Here is a 26,162-nt window from a genome sequence, read left to right as displayed (position 1 = left end):
CAGCTCCTCGTTCTTGCTGTGCTTTTGTTTCCCATGACACAAAGCAGCCATAAACTGGAAGATCCAGTACCCTGAGGATTGCTCCTGCCTTGTAAATTAAATCTCTATTCATTAAGAATGCTAAGTACTTCCTACACAAGTTAAATCCATTGAAAGATCCCACCGAGGATCTTTGTTATTAATATGTTTAGGAAAAATCTGGCCCTAGCTTCACTACTGCTGTGTTTGTTTCCAAGGACAATTTATATCATTTCATGTACATTATTTTGCATTCTATATTTCTGTGCATTATTGTAAAAAAAATGAATCTCCAGTCACATTGATTGCTTCTCTTTATCCATCACCACAATGTTGGAATCATGTGGAAATGACACAGAAATAGATATGGCTGCTGAATTTGATCTCTTGGTTCACTCTCCATTGTAGCATGCTGTCCTTTTTTTTTTCTACTTGAGAGAAAGCTTACAAATGAGCTTTAGAGTTTTGCAAAACTTTCAGTAGAGTTAGCTCAGATGTTAGCAGGAGTTAGCTCAGATGTTAGCAGGAATTAGCTCAGATGTTAGCAGGAATTAGCTCAGATGTTAGCAGGAGTTAGCTCAGATGTTAGCAGGACTGGTGTAGCTTGCAGCATGTCAGGATGCTGATCACAGGCAGGCACTAAAATAGACGAAGATGATGATACACACCAGCAAAGCAAGTGAGCTCTGTTTTAGTTTGGCAGTGGCTTCCTTATGCATTTCATTTCCCTTTCTATTTCAGCTCTCTCATACCCACATGTGAAGTTGCATACTGTAGATGTCTGCAGATTTATTGTTAGGCTCTACAAAATGATGCCAGTTTTCCCTTTTAAATTGCCTATCCCCGTCTTTATGCCCCTGCTATGCTTTTGTGCAGAAAATCCAAGCAAAAACAGCTGTTCCTTATTTCTCTAGGCCTAGGTTATCACTGGAATGGTGCTTAACAGAAATCCGGGCTTGGGCTCTAACCTAGCAGTTTGATGGCTTTTCTCTGTTCGCCAGTGTCCATTTGTGCAGCTTATGCAATGCCCACCCGGCAGTAGCTGGAGCGCCGTGCCAGAGGAAGCTGTCCTGCTGCGTGCTCTCCACGCTCTGTCAAATGGGTTCTGTTTGCACAGTTGATAGACAGACGCAAAGGCCGTGGTTCCTGCAGCAGCACTGGTACCTTTTTGTAGTCAGTAAAGTGTTCCAGGATTTCCGAGGTAAAAACATGCTGTGACACCCATCGTGGTAATTCTGCACACAAGTTCATTTCTATTTTTCGTCTAGCTGAATGAGAAATACAGTGATTTCAAAGAAATGTCCTCAGTGTAGACGTTATTTATTATATCTGATGTGGTATTTTCTGCCCCTTATGAATATGTAACTGATTGCTTTCTTTGTTTCTGGAAAATCAGTGTTTCAGAAGGGACGGGCCATAGACACAGGAGAAGTTGAGATTGGAGCACAAGTTATGCAAACAATCCCACCCGGCTTATTCTGGCGCTTTCAGATCACCATCCATCACCCTGTGTACCTGAAATTTAACATTTCACTGGCAAAGGATTCTCTGCTGGGAATTTATGGCAGAAGAAACATTCCACCTACTCACACCCAGGTAATCACTAGCAATGGTATCGTGCATTACAGTTTCAAAGAGCAATGGTTGCTAGTGTTCCCGATGCACTTGCAAAGCAGGGAGGAAGGACAGAACTGACCGTAACCACACAGAGCATTTTGTTCATCTCATTCTTTTACTGAGGTGTAGCTGAACCCTGAAAATACACCCACTCAGATGGAGAGGCAGCATTGTATCAACAAGATCAGCAATTCTGACCACTGCCAGATGACTGTGGGAGCCTGGACAGGTGCACAGTGTGTAGATCCAGCATCTTCTCTTAGGGTAGTGGCATGAAATACCAGTTCCCAGTTCATTTGAAAATGCTTTCATCTTTCTAGGTATTCATCAAAGCAAACAGACTACAGTCAGTGTAAATAGGGGGAAGAAAAAGTGCTGTTTATAATTCTAGTTTCCGATACAACTATTATTTTTTGCAGGGGATTTGCAGGAGAAAGGCTATCTCCACAAAAAGAATGTGCAATATTGCTGGATACATTCAACTGGGTTTTTTTCCTTAATGCATTTGGCATATGAAGCTCTCATTTCAATGGATGATAATAGGCTTTTCTGCTGTCTGATAGCAGGATTACACCATATGTGATAAACTCAGATGCAGAATCACAGAAAGATTGTTTGGAAATGACAGAACAAGGAGCAGTAGGCAAAATCTGGAACACAGGAAGTTGTAGGAGGCAATGCAACAGGAAGTTCTGCAAGAACAAGAGGAAGAATTTCATTACTGTGAGGGTGACAGAGCACTGGAATGACCTGCCCAGAGAGGTGGTGGAGTTTCTTCCTTGGGAGATCTCTCAACTGCCTGGACGCTTTTCTGTGCCACCTGCTGTAGGGAGCTGCTTTAGCAGAGGGAGTTGGACTGAGGGGTCTTCAGAGGTCCCTACCAAGTCATGCAATTCTGTGATTCTGTGGAGATTGTGTAGTCTAACCTCAAAAACAATTTACAGGAGGTTAGACCTTAAAAATGAGAGATTTTAGCTATCATTGGCTTTAATAAAAAGCAGGCCTTCAGTTGAGCTGAACTTGAACTTTACTGAAAATCAATTGTTGGAATCAACTCCATTCAATATTGTTTCCATGTCACAAAATAGTCAATTATTGCCATGAGTCAAATTAATTATAAATAAAAAGTAGAAATAGCTTTTGATACTGATATATAGGAAGAGATATTTTAAAATTTTGTATGGAAGAATAGCACATTTTATCTGTTTTTTTGCATTTGAGATGCCTAAGCATTATAGCTTAGGAATTTTGGAATTATTCCCATGAAGGAGATGTAATTTGAAGTTAGTTTGCTACATTTAGTGCAGCAAGTCTGAATTTACTCTCCTATAGCAGACAGCAAGCTTTGGTGCCAAATTTCTGATCTACCATAATACTTTGTATCTGAAATGAAGAACTGATGCTAAACAGACCAGGTTATGCAACTACTGTCCACACTGATGAACAGTTAGTCAAACAGGCCATTCCTCTCGAGATTTCAGCTGCTTGTTGCTGTTTGAATGAGACACGGAGAGCAGATTCCATAAAAATTTACTAGGTGGTTAATTGTTGCTCATTATTATTTCAGTTTGATTTTGTAAAATTGATGGATGGAAAGCAGTTAATTAAGCAGGAACCAAAAAACTCAGAGGAGCCTCAGCAAGCTCCCAGGAATCTGATCTTAACTTCACTACAAGAGACAGGCTTCATTGAGTACATGGATCAAGGTGCTTGGCATATGGCATTTTACAATGATGGAAAGAAAGTGGAGCAAGTGTTTGTGCTGACCACGGCAATCGGTAAGAACAATTACAGTAAAACTGCTACAGTGATTACTGCCTTGGAAAGATGCATTTGAAAGTAGATCGTTGATCCCAGCGTCTCTTAAATATTCTCTTAAAAATGTTTTATTTCAGTTCTGTTTAATTAACCTCAGTGGAGTAACTTCATATTTATGCTGATATTAGGCAAATAGAAACATTTGTGTGTTAAAGATGGATGTTAAATTAATTATGTGTGAAGTTGTCATGTGTTTTAAAACTTTCATCTAATAGCTTAAATAGCTGAGTAATTTCTGGTGTTATCTTGCTCAAAGCAGAAAGAGAATATGTCTGCCCTATCTATTTACACTGGAACCATAAATCATACAGAAATTATCCACACCTTATATGTTCGTGTTTTCAGTATTTTAATCAGTTAGAAAATCTAAAAGGATGCTTTTGTGGATTTGATTGCTGCTGTTTGATGGGTGTTTGCTGTTATTTTATACAATCATCCAACTGCGCCATTTTCTTTGGAACTCAAAGGCAAATAGAGGAGACCCTGTGCTGGTGGGATATGAAATCCCTGTTGCCTCCTCAATAAATAAAGGTGGACAAATGTTTGCAACTCTAAGTGTTGTTGCAGAGCAGTGCTCACACATAGGGTTTGTTTGGAATTTCATTTCAGGTGAAGTGTTGTATTTATGAGTGCCTTGCTTTGCTGCAAGACTTTAACCACTTTGCCCTTTAGTTAACCTGTTCTGCCATATGTTTAGCAAGATGTCTTTACTAGTAATGGACATGCCATCTGCTCTTCAGAACAATTGGATGCTATTTTTACTTGATGGTAAACACCTTGTGGAGCAGGACAGTATGATTCAAGTACCAAGACTGGTGAAGGACTTACAGGAATTATTTTAAAACTGAAATAGAAATGCAATGAGTTTTTTATATTTAAAAGTTCATACTTGCTTTGTGGAGAAGCGTGAATCTTTTACTGGTGGGAGAAATACAATGAGAAATGTTCAGTGTTATGTGAGAAAATAATTCTCAAGCAATTTATGAAGCATGCTCACAGATGCTCTATGAGGAGCATAAAACCTGGCCAAACTCCAGTCCAGATCAGAATCCAAATGTCTGCCCCCTTGTTTATTTCTACTTTAACACAGCAGTGTTTATACAGGGGAGTCTAAACAGTATTTCATCACTGAGTAGCATATAATCACACACACACAAAAAAATAATAATGATAGATGCAATTGAATACTGCAATTCATTTCCCATTAAATTTGGTGAGGAAGAAGCTGCTTATCCCTTCTCTGGCCAATAAGCAGAACACGCTGAATCTTATGGAGGGGAACAGTGAGGGCCGTGGGGTGGACAGGAGTCCGCTAACCTGAGAAATGGCTGTGAGAAGAAATTGGGCAGAAAGAACTTGGGGGGAAAATGAGGCTTCATGCTGCAAGAATCTACTGCTGATGGATTTGATCATACTGCTAGCTATTGTGGTTTCACAGCCTGTATATCTTCTTCTTATATTTTTCTTTGCACAGTGGTTCTTGGTTGTTGTGTTGGTTTTTTTTTGGGGGGTGGGGGAGTGGAGGGTGGAGAAGAGGGAGTCACAAAAAAAAATCTAATCATCTTCTGATCCTTGAGCTGTGCTCCTTACCACGGACATTGGGGAGTGTCTATAGCTAGAGTCATATTTTACCACTCTACCAACAACTGAATCAACCAAGACTGCAGTCTGAAACAGTCAGTATGAGAGCTGGCACACATCTCTGCTGTATGTCACTGCTGGCTGCGTGAGGCACTCTTGGCCTCCTCTTGAGCATCCATTAGGAAGTCTTTTCAGTTGCTGGATGTCAGTGTTGCACAAAATTGATTTTGCTGACACTTTACTTAAAGCTCTGATCCGAGTTCCCCTCAGAGGGGAGTGGGATGGTGTGTAATTTGCTTGCAAAATTTGTCATGCCTCCAGTACTTCCATAGACTGAATAAAGGCCAGTCCAAACTGGACGTTGTGTCCCACAGAATTAACTGTTTGAACAGCTGATTCTTCATTTCAAGTCAGTGTAGGGGACCTTCATCATGCGATTCTAGGGATTCTGTCTTCTCAATAGGCAAGGAGCAGAGTTGATAATGAACAGTAATATGTAAAAATTAATAACAAGCTGTATATCTGCAAAAAACTTGGGTTTTGGGGGGGAAAAAAAAAAAAGAAAAAGGAAAAAAAATATAAGGCTGATTTCTTGACCTTGAAACAAATATCTATGTCTAGGTTGTGCATATCTGATGAGCAGTTACATAGAAAATGTCTGTTTTTTGATATAAAGTGATAGCCTGGAAGGAAATAAATGTTTTTCAGTATCAGTACAAGATTTCTAGAGGAATCAATTCTTGTCTGCCCAAGTGTCCATAAATAAGATCAAAATAAACTTACTTCAGTTATTCATATTAATGGTAGCGTATGCTTATGACCCATCTTGGAAGCATCTTAGCCTTACATTCCTTTCACATTTTTCACATAAAATGCATCTAAGTCATTGAATCCACTGAAATCCTGTAGGAAATACATGTGTAGATTAAGGACAGCTAACAGAAGTACAGACATAAGCCTGCCCCAAGACGTGTGAGGTTAAGTGGTTTCCTGTCCAGCGCTGTATGATGAAGCATGCAATAGTTTAAGATTAGACCTAATGGTGGATTTTTTTCTTCAAATCTTCTTGTTAGGCCTGTAAAGGCCTTGAGTTGTATTGCTTTATGGAAGATGTTTTTTCATCTTGTATAAAAGTGAAAACCCCGCCTTCCCCCAAAAGAATGCAATTCACATGCTTCGAGCGAGCACCATAGTAGATGCTACATTCTATAGACAAGTTTCCAACAAATTACTTCAACTGTAAAAGAAAGTGTTTAAGGTGAACATTTCTCCACAAATACTTTGGTTCTTGCAGTGCTTTTAATGGTGGTAAATTTTACATGAACACTTACTTTAAAAGCTTTCTGGTGTAATATGAATGATGCACTTATTATCTCAAAGCTGTCAAGACAAAATCTAATATTTGTAAGCTACTTGAACAGGAATCTTGTTTTATTCTTCCTGTGATTGGAAATGGGCTTTTTACTGCTTCCTCACCTATTTGTATGTTGAGATGTGTCCCACAGAGTGGGGTGAAGATGCCATGCTTTTCAAATTCAACTAATTTGTGTTTTCCTTTCTGCATGACAATCTGAATAAATAGAAGTCCTGGATGACTGCTCTACTAATTGCAATGGGAATGGAGAATGTATCTCGGGGCACTGCCACTGTTTCCCAGGATTCCTTGGTCCGGATTGTGCAAAAGGTAATTTCATATCAACCAACCTGCAGTGCAGGACAGGAATCGTGATTATGGAGTGTGACGGCTGAGCTTACAAAGATTCAAAGCCATTAAATGAGATTTGATTCCTTTTTACAGACAGATGGCAAATGCACCACAAGCACAGGCATAGAAAGTTTTTTATGCTGTACTTTAGCTAAGATGCCTCAACAACTTTTCTCGCCATGACTTGCAGAGACAACAGATTCCTCCATCGCTCTTTGCGCCCATTTTGTGATTTTTTATTTTTTTTAATTGAGAGCATCAGCTGAACACGGCGTTTACAGTTATTTAAAAGTGACTTTTTCACTTTAGAGAACATCTCACATGTCAGTTGAATGCTTCCGTGATCTTAACTTGAATAGGTGTGGAAAAGAAATCCTAAACCAATACAGAGATTTTTCAGCACGTGGAGCAAAAACTGGCTAAAGAGATCATGTGATCTTATTTCTGTATTGTCCATCATCTATTCTGTCTGCAGGTTCTCATGTTTTTCCTGTGTTTCCTCAAATTTTAGATTGACTTTATGTGTTATGAAATTGATTGGGTCAGAAATTGATAGTGCATTGTAAAACTTAGCTTCCATATCAGTGGTGTGCTTGTAGCTCAGTAATGGCTAAAAACTTGGGTAGTAAGAGGTTTGCTTAGAAGAAAGAATAAGGCACTGTCTTGCTTTGCAGGGAACAAATATTAATGTTAAAAAAATGATAAGCAGGTGTCACTGTGCAAAATTTCTGCAGAGACCCAACAAGGGGAGGGATTTTTATCTTCCAAGATGTCCCATTTCAAGTCAAAATTAAGTATGGTAGTGAAGCAGGCTGAGGATACTAGGCTGCCTGGATCACTGCTGCACTACTTCTTTGTCGCAGTCCTCAAATCTAGTGAAGGGTTGGGAGAGCAGGAGTGGAAAAGTGATTTTACAGAATGACAAATGCAATAAAAGTTAATCTATGTAAGAATGTAAATATATTAAAAAGATCAATCTGCCTTCTTCAGATTCCTGCCCGGTGCTCTGTAGTGGAAATGGAGAATATGAGAAAGGTCACTGTGTGTGTCGAAATGGGTGGAAAGGACCAGAGTGTGATGTTCCTGAGGAGCAGTGTATCGACCCGACCTGCTTTGGCCACGGCACCTGTATCATGGGAGTCTGCATCTGCGTCCCTGGATACAAAGGGGAGATCTGTGAGGAAGGTTTGTGAAGTTTCCCTCTCTATAGTTAGGGAGTTTCATTTCAGTCTTTAATCTCCAAAGCTGTTTTAAGGTAGTTAAAACTCACACAGACGTGAGAGACTTATTGTAAGGTAATGCTCCTTTTCACAAAAGCACCTTTAAAGTCTCGGGGAGAGGAATGTGAGATAGAAAATTTTCAAAGATAAAGGCGTTCAGGTCTCAGTGACAGTCAGTGGGGGTTAATCACACAACTTCCAAGAATAAAACATTTTGTATTCTAAAAGATTAGAAGTGTTTAACATTGTCTAATAAGTGTACCTAGTAAGTGGGACATGAGCAGTCCTCTGAAATGCTGTCCACGATGAATTCTCAGGTGGTTTCCCTTCCTCCAAATCCTGATAGCAAGAATCAGGGGGATGTTGTTGCCTTTCAGCAAGAAGGGGCTTCTCAATCCAGTAAGGAAAATGTCACAACATTTTTCTGAGAGAAAGCAGTGAGACCATCCCAGTATGTTTGTTTCTGCTTTTTTTCTCTCAAGACCCTGACGCTTCTTTCAGAGAGGACAGCTGGGATTGCCAGGCTCCCTGTGCCAGAAACCTCAGTCCCTTAGTGTGCATTGTCAAAGACTCTTTTTGTTTGTTTCTTTCTTTCTTTTCTGCCAAAATCTAAGGAGATAAGGCAGTCAGTAGATGAACTAAACAAAATAGGCTCTGGTATTTCTCCAAAGTAATCAGCAGATCATAATCATCTTTTCCCTTTCTTCATTCTTTTGCATCTTGAGATGCGAGCAGGTTCAGTTTAGCAGAGCATGCTGTGTAATTCTGTTGTCATATGTCATTTTTACTGTGAGCCTCTATTCAGGGTACTAAACTGGCATCCTTTAAAGCTTGGCTAATAAAAAGTGGGAAATTACGAGAAGAAGTAATTGTACTTCAGCTGCTTGTAGTACCGATGTGTCTCTGCCCTCATCTACAGAAACAGTTGTTATTTGGCTGCTGGCATTTCTGAGATAGCTCATCAGCTATGACTTTCTTCCCCTGTGCATAGCCTCGGAAAGCAGAGCTGTTCTTCATGCTTGCCCTGATTTGATGATTTTTCAGTAGTACCGTTAGCCTGAAGCTAGTGCCAGCATACTTTGTGCTTCGTGCTATATAGATTTTAGGTAATTCTTTTGAGTAGCACACAGAGGAAGCTCTTCTGTGGCCTGAATTCTCTAATCAGAAAAATGTCCAGGATGGATTTGATGGATTTGACATACCTGATACGGTTTTTAAAGGGAGGATCCACAGAATATTTCTGACATTCTCTGCTGTTTGTAGTTTCAGGAATGGAAAAAAAAAACAAGAAAACTCAGATGAGAAAAAGCAAGTAATGCACAAATATACTCACTGAGGCCGTGATGCTGAATAAGCTTGAAGCTGACAAGAGACTGCCATTTGCAGTTACTTGGCTTGTTGGCATAATGTGGTCCTACAAAATGGTTGAAAAAATAATTGAGATGAATGTACTTAGACAGCTATTGAAAACAAGTGCATGAAAACCTTGGATTTTTTAAAATAATTATAAAATAAAAGTGGAATCATGTAGGAAGAGGGTAGATAAAACAGAACTATACAGTGGAGTGGATTTTTATTGTAATAGTGTGTGCATGACATGACCATTCCATTTACTGTACTGTGCTGCATAATTGGTGCAATAATGCAGGTATCTCTGTCGGGGACTGGAATTAGAATATTGTATGTAAATATGAGTTTAATATTGCAGCTGCATTGTGACTGCAGCAGACAGTAACAGATGTTCAATCCAGAGCACACCAGTAGCTCTGTGTATTCACAGCTATGGACAACCTTCAGTGTTGTACAGTCAGGTTATTATTACTAAAAGAAATAATGCTTTTTAACCTGCTTATGGAGGCTCTCAGTTTCAAAAGATCAGCAAAATCAAGAGCTGTCTTTCAGGATAAAAGAAAATTGCCGAGTATTTTTGTGCTGTGGTTAGCAAGGTGAGTGAGGCTTGCTCTGAAAGTAATGCCTCCTATTTTATGATGTTGGCCCACGATGTCAGAGGTGGATGTTGGTGGTACAGCAGTAGAAGCTAAACTGTCCTGCCAATATCCTGTTCCATTGTGTGGCTGTGTGACAGGTGGCAGCAGAACGGCAGTCTGACAAAGTGGTATCTGACATGGAAGTGAAGATGAACCAAAGCGATGCCACTGAATTCCTTCCTGCAGAAAAAATGACACCTACTGACGTTCATCAACACTTGCCAAATATTTCTGGAGACCAAAGAGTGGATGTGAGCACAGTCAGGGTTGGGTGGTGTGTTTTAGCACTGGTGACAGTGGCACATCTCCACTGATGCAGACTGTTGCAAGTGCAGCATTCAGGCTCCTGTTCATCTCTGGTGAGAATGCATAGCTAATGGTCGTGACTGTGTTGGAAAAAGAGTGTTTGTAGTTGAGAATTTGCTCTATCAAATAGCGCTCTTTGTTGTAGTTTCCACAGAAATAAAGAGGAGGCATTACTTTCAGAGCAACCTAGGTACTTTGTCCAGAAATATTGATTTCTCTTTTTCAGAATTGCACTGCACTGCGCACAAGCCTGGAAGGCTAAAAAAAGATACAGAATAAAAGCTGACTTAAGATCTTGAACTTGTGGGCCAGCGGCACAAAGATACAAAAGCGTTGCTTCTTAATTCGTAGGTCAAAAGATGCTGTAAACTGGATGCTCTTAATCTCAAAGAGAAATGTTTGGTCTTCTGCTGCTGAAACAGTGAACATCTCTTCATTCTTGTAATACAAAATACTGTTTGTTGAGTGTACTATTTAACTATTAAAACTGTATTTGGGCTAATACTTGAAAAATTCATACAAGAACTTCCAAAGTGCCTTTTTTAACAATGTTGGTATGAAGCACGATCTAATATGAATAGGCTAATTGTTTTGCATGCTCAAACACCCCACGAATTCCTCTCTAGCTCTGTAGCCTCATTGTGGCCTCCAGAGACGGCAGGCTGTGTTCTGCTTCGTGTCTATCTTGTTAAAGAAATGCTGGATCTTGATGAAAGAATATGCTGATTATGTGGGACTAACCAGCTGATTTAAATTCTTCTACAGAGCTCCTGAATTTTTCACTAAGAATGGTTTAATCCAAATTGAGAACAAATTTAGCTCTTTGTCTGTTTGCAAATCGTTCATCAATATGTTACGACTTTTATGAATCTGTTCATTATCTTCAATTGCCCAGCACATACTTTTTATGAGAATATGAGATTTCTTCACAGTGTGTATTCAGAGAGTCACAATTTAGAGCTAGTGGATGACCTTTTTTTTCCTACCAGATTCTCAGCTGCAGAGAGAGATTTCCTCAGGAGTATGAAACGATAAATCTGTCTTTTCCCAAATGTAAATAAAGCATAGAACACAAATACCAGAATGAAAACACAACACACAATTGTAAAAATAACATTTAATTGCTCCAGTTCTTTCCCAGCTCCGCTGCTGAAATCCATACTTCCTTGACTTAGATCAACAGATATAAGAGTATCTGCGATGAGCAGAACCATGTTCTCCATGAGTCTAGGCACTTGACTTTTTTCCCTTTTTTAGCTTATTCTTTTGCACAGATGTTAGCATAGGCAGTTTTTTCTTGTGTTTTAGTCACCATCATTTCAGTCTGCAGTTAATCTCTATTGCTGCATGTCTCTGGGAAACCGCTGTAAAGGTGTTAAGTTTATTTCTCTTAAGTTGTGCATTCCCTGCTTTCCAGAGGACTGCCTGGATCCGATGTGCTCCGGTCACGGCGTGTGCGTTCAAGGGGAGTGCCACTGCTCCGCGGGCTGGGGCGGCGTGAACTGCGAGACATCACTGCCCATCTGCCAGGAGCAGTGCTCAGGGCACGGCACCTTCCTCCTGGACGTGGGGCTCTGCAGCTGTGAGCCACAGTGGACGGGTTCTGACTGCTCTACAGGTTTGTTTGCTGATTGTCTTTTTACAATTAAGCCAGTTAAAAGCTTATGCTTGCCGTTTGACTTGTGAAGGAAAGTAGTTTCTGCTGCTGCGCTAGTATTGCTTTGAAAAATAAGACAGAAATGAGCCGGATGCTGTGACATTGCACGCCAATTTCTCAGTAAATACGCCAGTGGGTTTGGCAACAACTGGTTTTGTGCCAACAAGGATAAAAATGGCTTTTCCTTTGCAGCATGGATGCTGACTGCCTGACAGGGAGAATGGTAGGCCTGCAAGAGTGCAAGTGGCTCCCAGCTTGGACAGGAGTTAAGCAGGATTCTCTCCTGAGGTGTTCAGTGCTTATCAGGATCGTGCAATGAGGAAATATACAATCCTGAGAGAGACTGGGAGGATATCGTAGTGTGAATTCAGTGACTCACAAGTAGGAAATTGCTGTCAAAAAATATTTAAACAGAAATGGTCATCTGTTCTCTCATGCTGGAATAGAAACTCTTTTCTTTCTTAGAAGACTATCAGAGTTTAATCCTCTGAATTTGATTAAGAGTTGAAATGGGTTTTTTATGTGCTTTGTACATTTACATTTCGTTTTCTTGAATCAAGAGCACTCAGGATATTTTACTCTGTAATGGAGCATATCATTACTAAAGTAGGTACTGCCATTTTTTTTTTTCCTCTGGAGCTCAGAAGACTAGATTCTCAGATGATGAGTAATGCATCCTAGTACAGAGGAGATCTAAGTGACAGATTTGCTGAATGCTGTGGAATACAACCAGTGGTCCATGTCACCAATTTTTCTTAGAAATCATCCTTCAGAAGAACACATGGAATAGTTTAAATTTCATTTATTTAAAGTTCATGATTATGATTTTTAGGCTGAGACTCCATTATAACTTTTTCAGCCACAAACTATCGATGTGTTGATAATTTTGAGTATTTGTTACACAGACCCCACACTCATTCCATACTCCAAAATTAGCACGTGTGGTTTCTGTTAGATAGGGTACCTGCTCTGATAAGAATTGATTTTTACAGGTTTTCAGCTTGCATTTTTTTTATGTCTTTTATTATGTGCTAAAATAAGACTTCCATTGATTAAGCAAATAATTAGGAATGTTGCCAGTAATTTATTAGGTTTTTTTTTTCCCTCAAAAAGTACGCAAACTAATTCTGCTCTAGTCTGAAACTACTGTAGCTTGAAAAGAGATGTTAAACTCCAGTGGTTCCATTGTGTCAGCTACATGGGGCAATTAGATACTAAGGGAACAAAAAGCTAATGAATAACTGCAGTGAAGCTTTTGTGTTCTGTGCTAGGATCGTAGTTCTCAAGTTTTTCTCGCCTTCAAAGCTGCTTCGTTGAATTTCTGGAAGAAAAGTCACTTTTTTCTTACCTTCATACACCAGCTGGGAAAATTCTTCTCTGTGTCCCTAGTGTCCACTGTGTTATCAAGACAGGATGCTTTCCTCACCATCAACAAACATGTTGATTCCTCTGTATCTAATTTATCCCTTTCCTCACGTTCTTTTAGCTTATTCCAAGTTCATTCGTCCTATGGAAGCACATAACAAGTCCTAGGGCTGGCACATTCATGCAGAATTTGCAGCATGCCTGGCCTATGTGAGCTGGGAATCCCCTGCAGAGCACACAGACCTGCCCCTGCACCTCCAAGGGCAGTCAGAGCATCAGTCCAGCAGGGTGACAGCCCTCAGCCAGCTCAGACAGAGGTGTCAGCCAATCACAGCACATGATACAGAGGATTTCCTGCCCTGTCTCCGCTAGGCAGTATTTAAGAGATAGAGAGGAATGGCAGCAGGTCTTTGCTCAGAGCTGTAGCTGTATCCCCTCCTGGCCCACTTCACCTTCCCAGATGCCCTTACACAAGGCTCATGAGGCTCTGCAACATGATGGATGGCCAAACAGTCATGTGCAATGTCACATCCGTCTGCGTTAGTGGTGTCACTGATAGTGTTGTAAGCCTGGTAGTGATTCCTTGATGGTAATGAGTCATTTGGCTTTGAGGCAAACAAGCAGTGTGTTTCGAAAAGACAAAATCAAACTTGTGAATACTATCTACTTGTTGACAGGCAGAAAGGAAACTTGTAAATTGAAGGTGCAGCATCAACAAATTGGAAAGAAAACCTCATCCTCTGTTCTCAGATGTATAATGTGAAGCCTAGAGATTAAGGGAGTAAAACATCAAAACAGATGGCAGAGTTGTTGAGGGGAGCAGATCCTTAGCTAGCATCAACTGGCATAACTGCAGTGGTGCCACTGTGCAGAGCCAGTGTTGCAGGTGACAATCTAGCCCCGTGTCATTAATTTATTGTGATGAGGTTTCATGTTAGAACTTATAGCCTGAATTCTGTGACAGAGCTGATGCCTCTGACATTCCATCCTGTATTCATTTCTCTAGACTCTGTTCAGCCAAAGTAGGCCAGTTTTCGTCCTCCTTACTCCAGGACATTTGTCATACTTCCACTGAATCCATTTATACCACTGAAGCAACCTAATTATGATTGGGAAAAGAATACTGGCAGTTCTTAGTCACAAAAACATTCATCCTAAAATGATTATATGTAGATGGTATATATTTAGCATATCTATTTTTGGTTAAGCTCTCTAGCAAGATTGGTGGTAATTTTACAAAGGGTAAAAATGGATCAGCCGCCTCTTTCCTCAGTATCTTGCAAGGCATAAAACCTCTTTAAAATTGAAGTGCTTTGAAAAATGCAAAATGTTGTAATTGTTGTAAATTGATATGTGCAGAGTAGAGTAATTTAAAAATCATTAGAAGTATGCATTTTTTAAAGTAAAGTGCTTCAAAAAGAAATGAAGGCATAATACAGTGTATTAATATAGTTCAAGACATCTCAAATTGATTTCAAAATTAAACATCAAAAACTGCAACTTGAAAAAATAATTAGGTAAAACCATTTCATTGCAATCAGAAAACTCTTCAGGTTTAGGAAATTGCAAATTATGGGTGTCAGTCATTCTGATTTGCCAAGGACAAGGATATTCACTACAAACAACTCACAGCAGTGTTCGGATCCGTATGTGATATAATCCACTGTACGTTTTCTGCAGACTGTTATTTTCCATGTTGGCATTTTATCCCTATTTTAGAGAAATCTCAAGAATCTTTTAATTAACACTGTAAGTATCCTTCATTGTTTTGCTCTGAAGAAATGATGGACTTACTTAATTTCATCTAACTGTCCGCTTTCTTTAATTTGTGAAGAGCTTTGATTATTACTGCTCTGCTAATTAAAAGGATGATTGAAGTTTCCCATGCTGTAAGTTGTCTGACATTGTCGAAAGACTCTTTTTACTACTGTATATTTCATCGAATAGAAAAAAAGTGATGTGTGATTCATTTGACTTGAATCTCCCATCGAGTTGCAAGAGTTTGCAAGAAGATATCTGGTGAGCAGGATTTCTATTAAAAGCTTAATAGTTAAAGATTGGAAAGGCTAATATGTTTTATTGGAGAATTTTAAACACGAGAAATTTAAAGCAATGAAGAAGCACTCCAGTAAAAATTAATTGTCGTACATGTTGAGATCGGTCCAGCATGAACCAGGAATACCTGATGTAGTCATGTCCCTATGTAAGGAATTGGATAAGTCAAGGATGGAAGATACAGTGAGGAAAGTTGGGATGTTTTGGCGATCGGTGGATGGTTGGACTGGGTGATCCTGTGGGTCTTTTCCAACTTTGGTGATTCTGTGATTCAACTGAGTGCTGCTTATTTTCTAGATATGCCAAAAATGTCTTTTTCCTTCCTTTTTCCTTCTTGAAAATTAAGATCCTTAATCTATTGTTGTCTGGCAGCTATACAGCAGTTACTAGAAATATCCCCAATTCAAATGTAAACCTAATTTAATTAAGTCAGGTATGTAAATCCTGCTACAGTCCACAGACAAGTATTACTTATTCCCCTGGGAGGAAGCCATAGCTGCAAATCTGGATTCTCCTGCCCCAGGAGCTCTTCCCTTATCCAGGACCAAGATATGTGAATTGCTTGCGGCAACAGCAATATTGTCCTGTCCCTCCTCCATTCACATAGCTAACAGAGATTTTCCTCTGCACGCTTAGCATAGCATCTGTATAAGTAGTGCAGGAGTGCATTGTGTGCAGGAAATATCCACCTCAACGTGTTTGTTCTAGGCCTAATCCAGCAGATCTGTTTTAAGGATAATACTCATTAGGATCCACAGTCAACAACTGTGTAAGGACCTTGTGAACTGTGAGGTCACAGAGACTGAAGCAGAGCTGTATGATCTTGGTTGGGTATTATCCGGTAGCAGAACCTGGCAAATAAGTGGGATTCTAGGAGCAATTCAAGTGCCAAAGTGTTTTAAGTACATCCAGATTTAGGTAAGCTGAGCAAAAGGTTTTATAACCTAAATTTTAAACTCAGACATTTAAAGTGGTAGTTAGGTGCCCACATCCCTTTATGCGTCTCATCCCTATCAGCTGTATGGTAGGTGATCTGGTAGAAAGATTTACTTTGTAGTAAAACATAGTAAAAAAACTGATAGGTTATCATATGGAAAGGAGTTATGTGAACACTCATTATGCAAGAAAATATCAAGATGGAGACTCTGAATATGAAAGGATCATACTCTGTGAGAACCCTTTTGTAAGAGGTCTCTGTAAAGCAGGGAAGTTGTGGGAAGCTCCTGCTGGTGCTGTAATGGAGGAAGAATAGAAAAGCTGAGATGGACAAAAAGGCAGTAAAGATGCACAGGCCTTCATGTTTTAATTTGCAAAGACAAGCTCAGTGATTATATCCAGCAAGTTACCCATGCCAGGAGCATTTAAAGAAGGGAGCTCATAGCAGGAGGCAGCTTCCCTTCCTTGCAGCTGAAAAAGCACAGATGAGAGCAAGAGTACAAAAAACCACTAGGATAGCTAGAGTTTTTGTGCCTCTGAAATTTATTATGCAAGATGTGTTGCACAGGTCCCTGAAAAGCAGCTATTTAAAATATTTTTTATTGTCATGGTAAGAGTTCTACAAAAATAGCTATCATTTCAATATACTTATGCAGCAGACTCTTTCTATTAAGTTCAAGTTACTTCTGAAAATAGGAAATTGCTACTGATAAAAGTTGAAATCATGGAAACTTTCTTTTCTCCTGCATACTGCATTTTTAAGGTTTTTGATTGTGTAGATTGTTGCAAGGATAATATATGTAGACCTATAAGGAAATTGTGGTCTCTGCCTTCTTTAAGCAAGGACTTTTGCTTAAGTGTTTAGGCTTCGGTAACAGTTTTAAAATAAAATTTGACTTACTGTAATTATGCAAGCTAATGTTAGGGGTGATAGAGAATAAATTCCTTGTGTACTGTAGCAGCAATGTGCTCTTTAATTTAGGAAGCCTTGGCCATTTTATGATCAGATTGTTAAAATGGTATCTGCAACCTTGTGCTCCGAAATCATTTTCTGATGTGCTGCAAAAAGCAGGTAGTTCACATGACGTCTTTTTATTTTCAGTCCCACATCATGCCCATCCACCTCGCCACCAAACAGCTGGGCTGTGCCCCACCAGCTGTGCCCAGGGAGAGGCAGCTGTGAAGGGACAGCTTCCCTCCGAGTAGGCTGTGCCCAGCAGCACGGCCGGAGGACAACTGCACTGCTCAGCAAGGTTGTGCCAGCATGGGCAAAACCAGGGAGAAATGAAGAGTGAGTGGAAAATTACATGCAGTGTAGAAGGGAGAGGGAGCACAGAGTTATAAAGGACACTCGCTTCTTAAAATCTAGAAAGCAGTTGTGCCTAGGGTGCTGGGGAGTGGGGCAGCAGCTCACATTGAAAAGCCAGGGCTGCGTGCACAAGGTGCTGCTTCTCACCAGTACCAGAGAAGTGCAAGCCAGGAGCTGCATCTTTGCATTAGCAGCAACAAAGCAGAGCAGCAGCAGCCAGACGCATGTCGCTATTTCTATTAGTGCTGCTGACACAGAGGAGGTTATGGTTTATTTGCTGAGAGCTGCAGTGTGCTCATCTTCACAAACACAGCACTGAGCACAGAAATGTCTGCTCCTAGTCTGTGCAAGCGGGGTTCACAGAAAGCCATCGAATACTGCATGACTTGGGGCTGTGCTCCTGGTTCCGGTGGAAGAGCTCATTATGCTTGGCTCTTCAGTTTCCCCAGGAAACTCCTTATTTGTGCTAAAAAGAGAGGAAGCAATTCCAACCTCTTCAGCTAATTTTATTTTTGATTGTGACACTGAGGTGCTGCTCAGAAGCTGGTAATGACATTTAATTTCTCCTCTTTACTATCTTTACTGTGCTAAAAACATTTTTTCTTGGGAACACAATGTTCCCAATAATTTAGTTGATCCAATGTTCCTGTTGTGTTCTTCACCGAAAAAAAAAGAATTGTAAAAATGGATGGATGTCCTTTTGAACGTGCCCCACTGTCCCCCTTCCTTCTCAGGGTCAGCCCCACGCCCAATCAGTCAACAAGTGCATGCATGCCACTTCTGGGCTGCCAGTGCCTTTACACAAGTGATTCTCAATAGATGTTCCTTTAATATTTTGAGAACCAGAATCCATGCCCAACTTTCCAGCGTTCTGAGTCCTTTGAAGATGTGTTCAGTAAAATATCTATCTTCACTACTGTAGTTTTTGTGAGTAGACTCACTTGCTAGAGGTCAGCTTCTACACCTCTGTATTACAGATGGTGTCTGCTCTTTGCGGTGCTTAAATAATGCATTATTTCTTTACTGAATATTACTAATCAAATTTACTGATTAAATAATTGTGAAAACTTCATGTTCCGAGCAGAGCCCTATTTGGTGTTAATAATAATACTTCTGTGTATCATGGAAGATTTAGTGCTTATATAAAGACATACCCTGATCCACTCAGGCAATCTTGTGAACCTTTGCTGCAAACAGCTGTTTCCAAATCTTTATTTTCCTTTGATGCTGTATTAGCTCAGGCTGTGCCTGTGAGACAGCATTATTAAAAGTACCAGCAGAGCCAATTCTTTGCCTGTTACCTTTCTGTCTGCTAAGCCATTTGGGTGCTCTCTGGGCTTCTCTTCATTATCATGTATTGCCTCCTGCCCAAACTGTTTCTCGTGGTCTGTCACTTACTCTTTAGGTTTCCCATTTTCCTATATGACTGTTTTTCAGCCCAAGGAACTGGCTATTGCATTTTCCCTCTGTAAGTGGACATGAAGGCAAAGCTTTCATAGCCTTCATCTCAGCCATTTTGACTCAGGATAGATTATTCTGAACAGCTTTTTCTTACAAGTCTCCCGATCACATAAAATATCAAATGAGGCAGACACTGCAAGGCATTTCCATTTGTGGTTCTCAGAACATTGGGAAGGATTTCGGAGCTTATTAGTCAGACTGTGATTCTCCGGTGACGACTGTAATTTCACTGCTTTACAAGAAGTACAAGTGGAAATCAAATAGTGGGGACAAATTGTAAAATAGGAGCAGATTTGACAAGGAAACGTTTACGTGCGAAACAGGGCACTGAAAAACAGGGCTGGTCAGAGCATTGTGGTTCTCCTCACCTTTGTGTCAGTCTCATCTTCCTTGCTGTTAGGTTGCAGTTCATTTATTTTAAGCATTTCCCACAAAGGCCTTATCTGACCTGCCAACGTGTATCATCTCTAAGAACGAGACAGGTTCTGCAGCTAGAGTCCCTTGTGTGTCAGCACAGCATAATCGTATTCTGCTTCACCAATACTATGGCTGGGTAAACAGAGATATACCCAGTGGCAAATGAGTAATTCTTTTCAGTGGTATCAATTTGCAGAGCTTTGGCTCCCTGAAATGAAATATCAGTGAGTGTGTTTACCATTACCAGTCCAGATTCATAAGATTGTATTGATTAAATTTTTCCACTGTAAAAAAAGCATTTTGAGCCATAGTGAAATCGATAAAGGGCGAGGTTTTTTATATATACAAATTGGATTTGGATCAGGAAGAGAATATTCTTCATCACATGAAAAATAAAGCTGAAAAGAAAAGTGTGATAAAAGATCCAAGAAAGGGAAAGTTTCTCTGTCGTTCCCATCTGCTTCTGCAGAATCTGCCTCTGGGACCTTTTTATTTGCTCACCGATTACTTTTTCAGAGAAGCAAATTTTGAAGGAATAGGAGTCTCCCCAGTGTGAAAAAGATACCGTCTAAACAGTATTATCACAAGTTACATTACAGTATCGTGGTGGTGGTGTTTTGTTTTTTTTTTTTAAATGAAATTGCATTCATATATTTTGAGACACACAATAGTGTTAATGGCAGCGTCCGTGCTGGAAGTCAGAAGTGCTATTTATGGAGTACTTAATGCAGTAGAACTAGGTTCAGTGAGGTGGTAGTAGGATTATTTTCAGCAAGCAATTAAAACCATCAGTAGATTGATGGTGAACCATCATGAGCAACAAATGGCGAGGTCTGGTTATTTTCGTTCCAGTGGTTTCATTCTGTGTGTTCTGGACTGTGGCAAGAAGATAAGAAAGGTAGTTGGATATCTGTGAAGCAACATGGCAAAAGGTTTACTGCATAAAGATTACAGGGAAAAGGTTTAAAATGAAACATCGTTTTGCCTTTGGTAGAAATATTTGATCACTGTGTGTTAATGTATTAATAATACTACTGGCAAGATAAGTTTTTGCTGCTTTGAAGTGGATCCAGATTTGTGGTAGAAAACTGTTTCAGATGCAGATGTCTCAAGTTGGGTGAGATGAGTCTGAATCTTTGTGCCTTTCATTGGGATGTGCACCACTGTGTTCCCACCTTGGGCAAGAGCAGAATCTTTGGAAACATCTGTGGAATTGCTTTTGGAGGTATGAGTGAGAATCAACTCAATGGAATCGTTTTAAAGTAGTCATACAATTAACAAGGAAGTGTTACTTTGCATTTGTTCACACAACTAAAATGCGAAGCTCAAATCCACAAATTGCTGGGATATTGTCAGGTGTGTGGGTATGTGATCCGTGGGGAAAGGGATGAGAAGGATTGCAGCAAGAAAGAGAAATTTAGGCTGAAAAAGCATTTGTCAGCTACAGAAATTCAGGGATGGTAGGGATTGGTTACTCAGTGCTGTTTGTAGGTTCTCTGTTGCTGGGAACTTGCTGAGGGATGCCAATCATGACTGGATTTCAAACAGGGATGGATTATAGATTATCATGTGAATTCCTTTGCACCGCTGTCTTTAGTAAATTTCCATTAATTTCATTTATGTGTTTGTTGTTTATTAGAACAGTTGTCAGTCATTTCAGTGATGATCTGTCCGGACAGTTTTATTTCATGACACCAAATTTCATAAAAAGTTAGCAGTAATGGCTTGGGACCATGCTGCCTCTTGCACATAGGAACCTCATTCCTGTTTGCTGGAGGAAGCACTCTCACAAAAGCTGGCTGTTGTTCTGCAGCTGCTTCCAAGTCCATCCGATTTTTAACTTGAACTTGAAGATCAGATACCCCTGAATGCTGCTGTAGTCCATGCCCACTTCTGTGATGCCTCTATAGGAAAGCTGCCCGTGGCTGAGCAGCATAGTGGCATAGCTGGGGTTGGCTAGGAATGTGAAAAACATTCACACTCAAGTGGCAGATTGTAACTCTGTAGGAGGAGCCCAACCCAGATGCAGTTGTAACACCCAGATTGCCAAAGGAGTTTATTTAAATGAGGGAAATTAGATAAACTCTGCCATAAAAATAGTATAGTTTTTATTACAAGTTTGTAAAACTTGGTATCCACATCAAATCTCTCTACTGCACTCTGCCAGGTAACCGATGGGGACAGCTTTCCATTAGGTTTCACTGGAAAAAATAGCTCAAATGCCTTAGAAACTTACAGAACTTGAACATTATGAAATTCTTTATGATGTAAAAAAAATTGTTAATAAAGTCAGATGCCGAAAATGAAAGCTGGAACATAGTTGTCTTCAGGACACAGTGGGAATGTAATTTAAAAAGCTCAGGAACATTGTTGAAATTATCATACAAGCTTATTAAATGTGATGTATATTTAAATTGAAAAAACTTTCTTTATTAGGCCTAGATAGGTGATTTTTGCTGCCTCCAGCAGTTAAGCATATTGGGTGAAAGTTGGGTTAGATTAATTTCTAATCTTTATGGAAATCCACTTATTAAAAAATGGATAGCAAAGTTCTGAATGCGATATGGAAGGGTTTAGACAGTCAGTAACGGAAGGCTTCTCATTGTGTGTGATAAAAAGTAAAATGAAAGTGTTTTCGTATTATTGGACCACTTTTGCTTACATATGTTTTTGTATTCTTTATTTTGTATTCTTCCAAGAATGAATTTCCTGAAACATGTTGAATTAACATTAATATCTTCCCTTATCATTACAAATTATAAAATATTTAGCTTTCATTTCCCTTTTCGTATCACGTAAGTAGAAACATATTATAAAATACGTTTAAAAGAACTCATTGTTGACTTAGATAATTAAAATGAAGAATGTGGAGTGAATTTTTAATGCTTTTTTGATTAGCTCAGGAACGATCAACATATTTGTCTCGTTCTCAAGAATAAATAATGCTTCACAGCTCACATTTGCCTTCCTTCAATAAAATTAATGAGTTAAAGACGTGTCAGTAAGGATTCTAGACTGCTTGAGTTGAACATTTTTTAAGTCTCTTATTCATTAATTGGTTTAAGTCAGGGAATCTGAATTTTAGATTTGATAAAGGCTGTATTTCATGAAAGTCTATAAGAAACTGCAGGGGTCGGCTGAGGCCAGCTCTCAGCAATTTGCCAGCGTGTTGCTCACAGTCAGCCTGCACAGCTGAGGTTTATTTAAATCAGGAAATTAACTTCTCAGCTCTACACTTAGAGAACCTTGTTTTGATTGCGAAGTGTACAGGTACAAAAACTGAAACAAAGCCTTTAATTAGTGTGAATTAGGGTGACTGTTGGTTTCCCAGGAGCAGAGAAAATTCGCAGCTGCTGAGGATCTGATGTCTGAGCATGGAGCAGCCTCCAGCCCAGCGCCCTACACAAGCACTGCAGTCTGCCTGGAGCTCAGGCAGCATAGCTGGGCAGGAGGCATCCCATGGAGCTGTGAGCAAGAGTGAAGGGGAGGAAATGGCTTTTTGCATGTCCACAAGCCTGAATACCAAAGCAGATGAAGCAGAATTACGTGTTGCACTGCACCTTGTGAGAAAGACTGATGATGTAACAGCACAACTAAAGGCTTCAGAATATTATAATAAATATTCCCCAAAGTCCACTTCTCTAATATAAAATGTATCCTCCTGTCATCTGCCTCCCTTGTTACCTAATATGTGTCACTTTCCCTTGGGACGAAGACTGTGGCTCCTCAGGACAGCTCCAGACAGGCTGGGCTCTGCATCTCCTCCTTTACCCTGCCCACATTGCTCCTCTTATCCCTCAGCGGGCTGATTTAGCTCAGCAAGCTGTCGGGTATTAATCTAGGATGATAAAGTGAACAATGATCTGCCAGTTTGATGTTCTGAGTGAGCTCACCAGTTTCAGATAAGCTCCAGATAAGACCAGGGACACAGACCCAGGAGATGGATGGAGAAGAGGGGGGTGTAACTACTGATTCACATACAGGTAAGATCTCTGGCTTGGCTACTGTGTCTACACACATCTCAAAGCCATGCCTTGCTCTGCTGGCTCCTTCCTGAGCATTCACTGCATTTTGGGGTGCTTCTGAATCCTGTAAGGCCAACTGCTGTGGAAGGAGGAGGATGTGCCAACAACTTGGATGACAACTGACTTGAGGACTTCTGTACTTTCTGAATTCTTACATCAGACTTGTTTTAAGCCATTTGTCTATTTCAGGTTGTTACTTCATTTCCCATTTGATCACTGTCTACTCAGTGTCTCATTTAGTCGTGCTGTGGAAACCCTCCCATGGTGCAAACACAAATGCTAATGTGATTTCTTACTGTGCTGATATTTCTGTACTTCGTAGAATCATAGAATCATACAATGGCCTGGGTTGGAAAGGACCACAATGATCCCTTTTTTAATGCAGCCCAGAACACAGTTGGCCTTCCGGGCTCCAGGCTCGCACTGCTGGCTCATATCCAACTTCTCATCCACCAGAACCTCCAAGTCCTTCTCCACAGGGCTGCTCTCAAGGGGTTCTTTGCCCATTCTCTGTAAGCACTTGGGATTGCCCCAGCTCAAGTGCAACACCCTGCACTCGGCCTTACTGAACCTGATTATGTTCTCATGGACCCACTTCTCCAGCCTGTCCAGGTCCCTCTGGATGGCTTCCCTTCCTTCCAATGTATCGATTGCACCGCTCAGCATGATGTCATCTGCAGACTCCCTGAGGGTGCACTCAGTGTCAACATCTTTGTCATTGATGAAGATATTGAAGAGCACCAATCCCTGAGGGATACTGCTTGTGACCAGCCTCCACCCTGGCACAGAACCTTTGATCACAACCCTTTGCCAGTATCGAGCCAGCTGGTTCCTTCCTAATCCATCGACCAGTCCATCCTTCAAATCCACACCTCTCCAATTTAAAGAGAAGAATGTGATGAGGAACCATGTCAGAGACTTTGTAGAAGTCCAGATAGATGTCATCCATCATTGTTTACCCACAGACGGAACTAGGAATTGTTTTGCATTTAAAAAGAGGACAAATTAAACTGACCGTTCTTTTCTTTAATCTTAGTTGTTTGAATTAACTGCAAATTGAATCTGTGTGTACTATCACATTATAAAAAGAAGTGTTAGGCTTGATTTCCCTTGCTTTGCATGAGAGGTCTGGGAAGAGTCTGGGATTTGCTTTTGAGAAGACCACATAAACACATTAAACAGTGTTTCTGAAGCCTCACATTAAATCATTGAAACAGCTCCTAAAATTGGCCTCATGGCCATAAAGGATGAGTGGGCTGAGCAGTTAGATGACTGCTACTGGGGAAGGTGTGTGGTCCAAACAGAAAAACAAGGACTTTGTTTTTCTTTCTAATCTGGTGCTTACAGCATTTATGTCTGGCCTAGGGTATTCTTTGTTTCCACTTTATTAATCTAATTATATTAATGTGCTTAAATAGTGTATAAATATTTTATTCGTTGTGTGAAATAGATAAAAGAGGCTGGAAACATGGAGAAAACAATGGAAAAGTGTCCATTATTTTAGGGTCTATTTCCTTAGGTTGTAAAGTGGGAATATACTCAAATTCTACATCCCAGCAGTAGAGTTGTGCCTACATTTCCTCCCCCTGCTATTTCTTTGTTTCTTTGGAGGATGCAGATGTCGAGATCAGACTCTGTGGGGTAGACAAGCAGAAGGAAGTCATGCCGTGTATGAGAATGTGTTCAAGGTTTTCCACAGCTGGTTCTTTGTTTTATTTACAGTTAGAGAAGAGGAGGAAGGCTGCCTGAGCTGCTGACAAGATCAGAAGCTCTGTGTATCACCTAGTTTCTCCACTTCAACCTTTCCAGCCTACACTGCCGTGGGCTCTCTTGTGTGTTCCTAGAATAGTCTCTGGAGTTTTGGCATTGGTTGAGCTAAAACAGTACCACATCTGCAAAAACTAGTAGGCACTCAATCCAGAAGAGTTAAAAAAAAAAAAAAAAAACCCTTCTATGCTCCACTTATCCCAGCATAGTGTAAGCCACGGAATATTTCTTAAAATCCTCTTAACAATCTATGCCACTTAAAGTAAAATAGCAAGCACTATAATTATAATGAACTACAGGGAGATCAGGAGAGATCAAAGGCATCCCTCCAGCAGCCTAAATCCTTGAAGTAGCAGGTGATTCATTGGATTTAATTCTCAGGAGTTTGCCTGTGCCCCATGGTATAAAGGTAAGTGAAAGAAATGCCAGTTGTCCTCGGGCTGGCTGAGGGGCAGGGGGGATGCTTTTGTGATACCTGATGGTCCTATGATCAGAAGGTAGATGGATGCCATGATCACTTTTGTGATCCCTGATCACAGGACCAAAAAGTATTTGAGTGACTCTAATACCAAAGAAGTAACAAAGGAGGCTCTCCACTGCAATCCAGCGCCCCCTGAGCAGTATCCCAGCTCTCCAAGGATCAAGTAGCCAAGCAAAGAAGTCAAACCAAATCATGTGGTGACAGGGAAGAAATCCTGCCCAGAACCTGCAAGGCAGGCAGCCCGAAGCATGAAGCATTAGATTAATACACGATCAGCAGGTAGCAATCAAGTCTTTCTAAAGAATAATTCCCCAGCTTCAGCAGAGTTTTTCATTTGAGGCATCTTTGCAGTTGAATTTGGCAGAGCAGTCTCTTTTCTGGTCTTACATACAAAAGGACGTACAATTTTCTCTTTTTGTGAGAGTAGCAACAGATA

The 26,162-nt window shown here is 40.3% G+C and overlaps 1 protein-coding gene across 7 annotated transcripts in view; it reads left to right on the top strand.

The window, feature by feature from the left end:
- The window catches only part of TENM1 (teneurin transmembrane protein 1), an 823,045-nt gene that overhangs the window by 700,972 nt on the left and 95,911 nt on the right, over nucleotides 1-26,162 (top strand). For all 7 annotated transcript variants that reach the window (XM_052673651.1, XM_052673650.1, XM_052673645.1 and 4 more), the window contains 5 exons: nucleotides 1,415-1,614; nucleotides 3,203-3,413; nucleotides 6,617-6,718; nucleotides 7,730-7,924; nucleotides 11,671-11,871. In XM_052673651.1, coding sequence (XP_052529611.1) covers nucleotides 1,415-1,614; nucleotides 3,203-3,413; nucleotides 6,617-6,718; nucleotides 7,730-7,924; nucleotides 11,671-11,871 — 909 coding nt within the window. The remainder of the gene's footprint in view (nucleotides 1-1,414; nucleotides 1,615-3,202; nucleotides 3,414-6,616; nucleotides 6,719-7,729; nucleotides 7,925-11,670; nucleotides 11,872-26,162) is intronic.

This window comes from Tympanuchus pallidicinctus, unplaced genomic scaffold (assembly GCF_026119805.1).
Source record: "Tympanuchus pallidicinctus isolate F22 unplaced genomic scaffold, pur_lepc_1.0 scaffold13, whole genome shotgun sequence".
NCBI classification, from domain to species: Eukaryota; Metazoa; Chordata; class Aves; order Galliformes; family Phasianidae; genus Tympanuchus; species Tympanuchus pallidicinctus.
The sequence above is the reverse complement of the archived record's forward strand: the minus strand, read 5'-3'. Positions and strand labels throughout refer to the sequence as shown.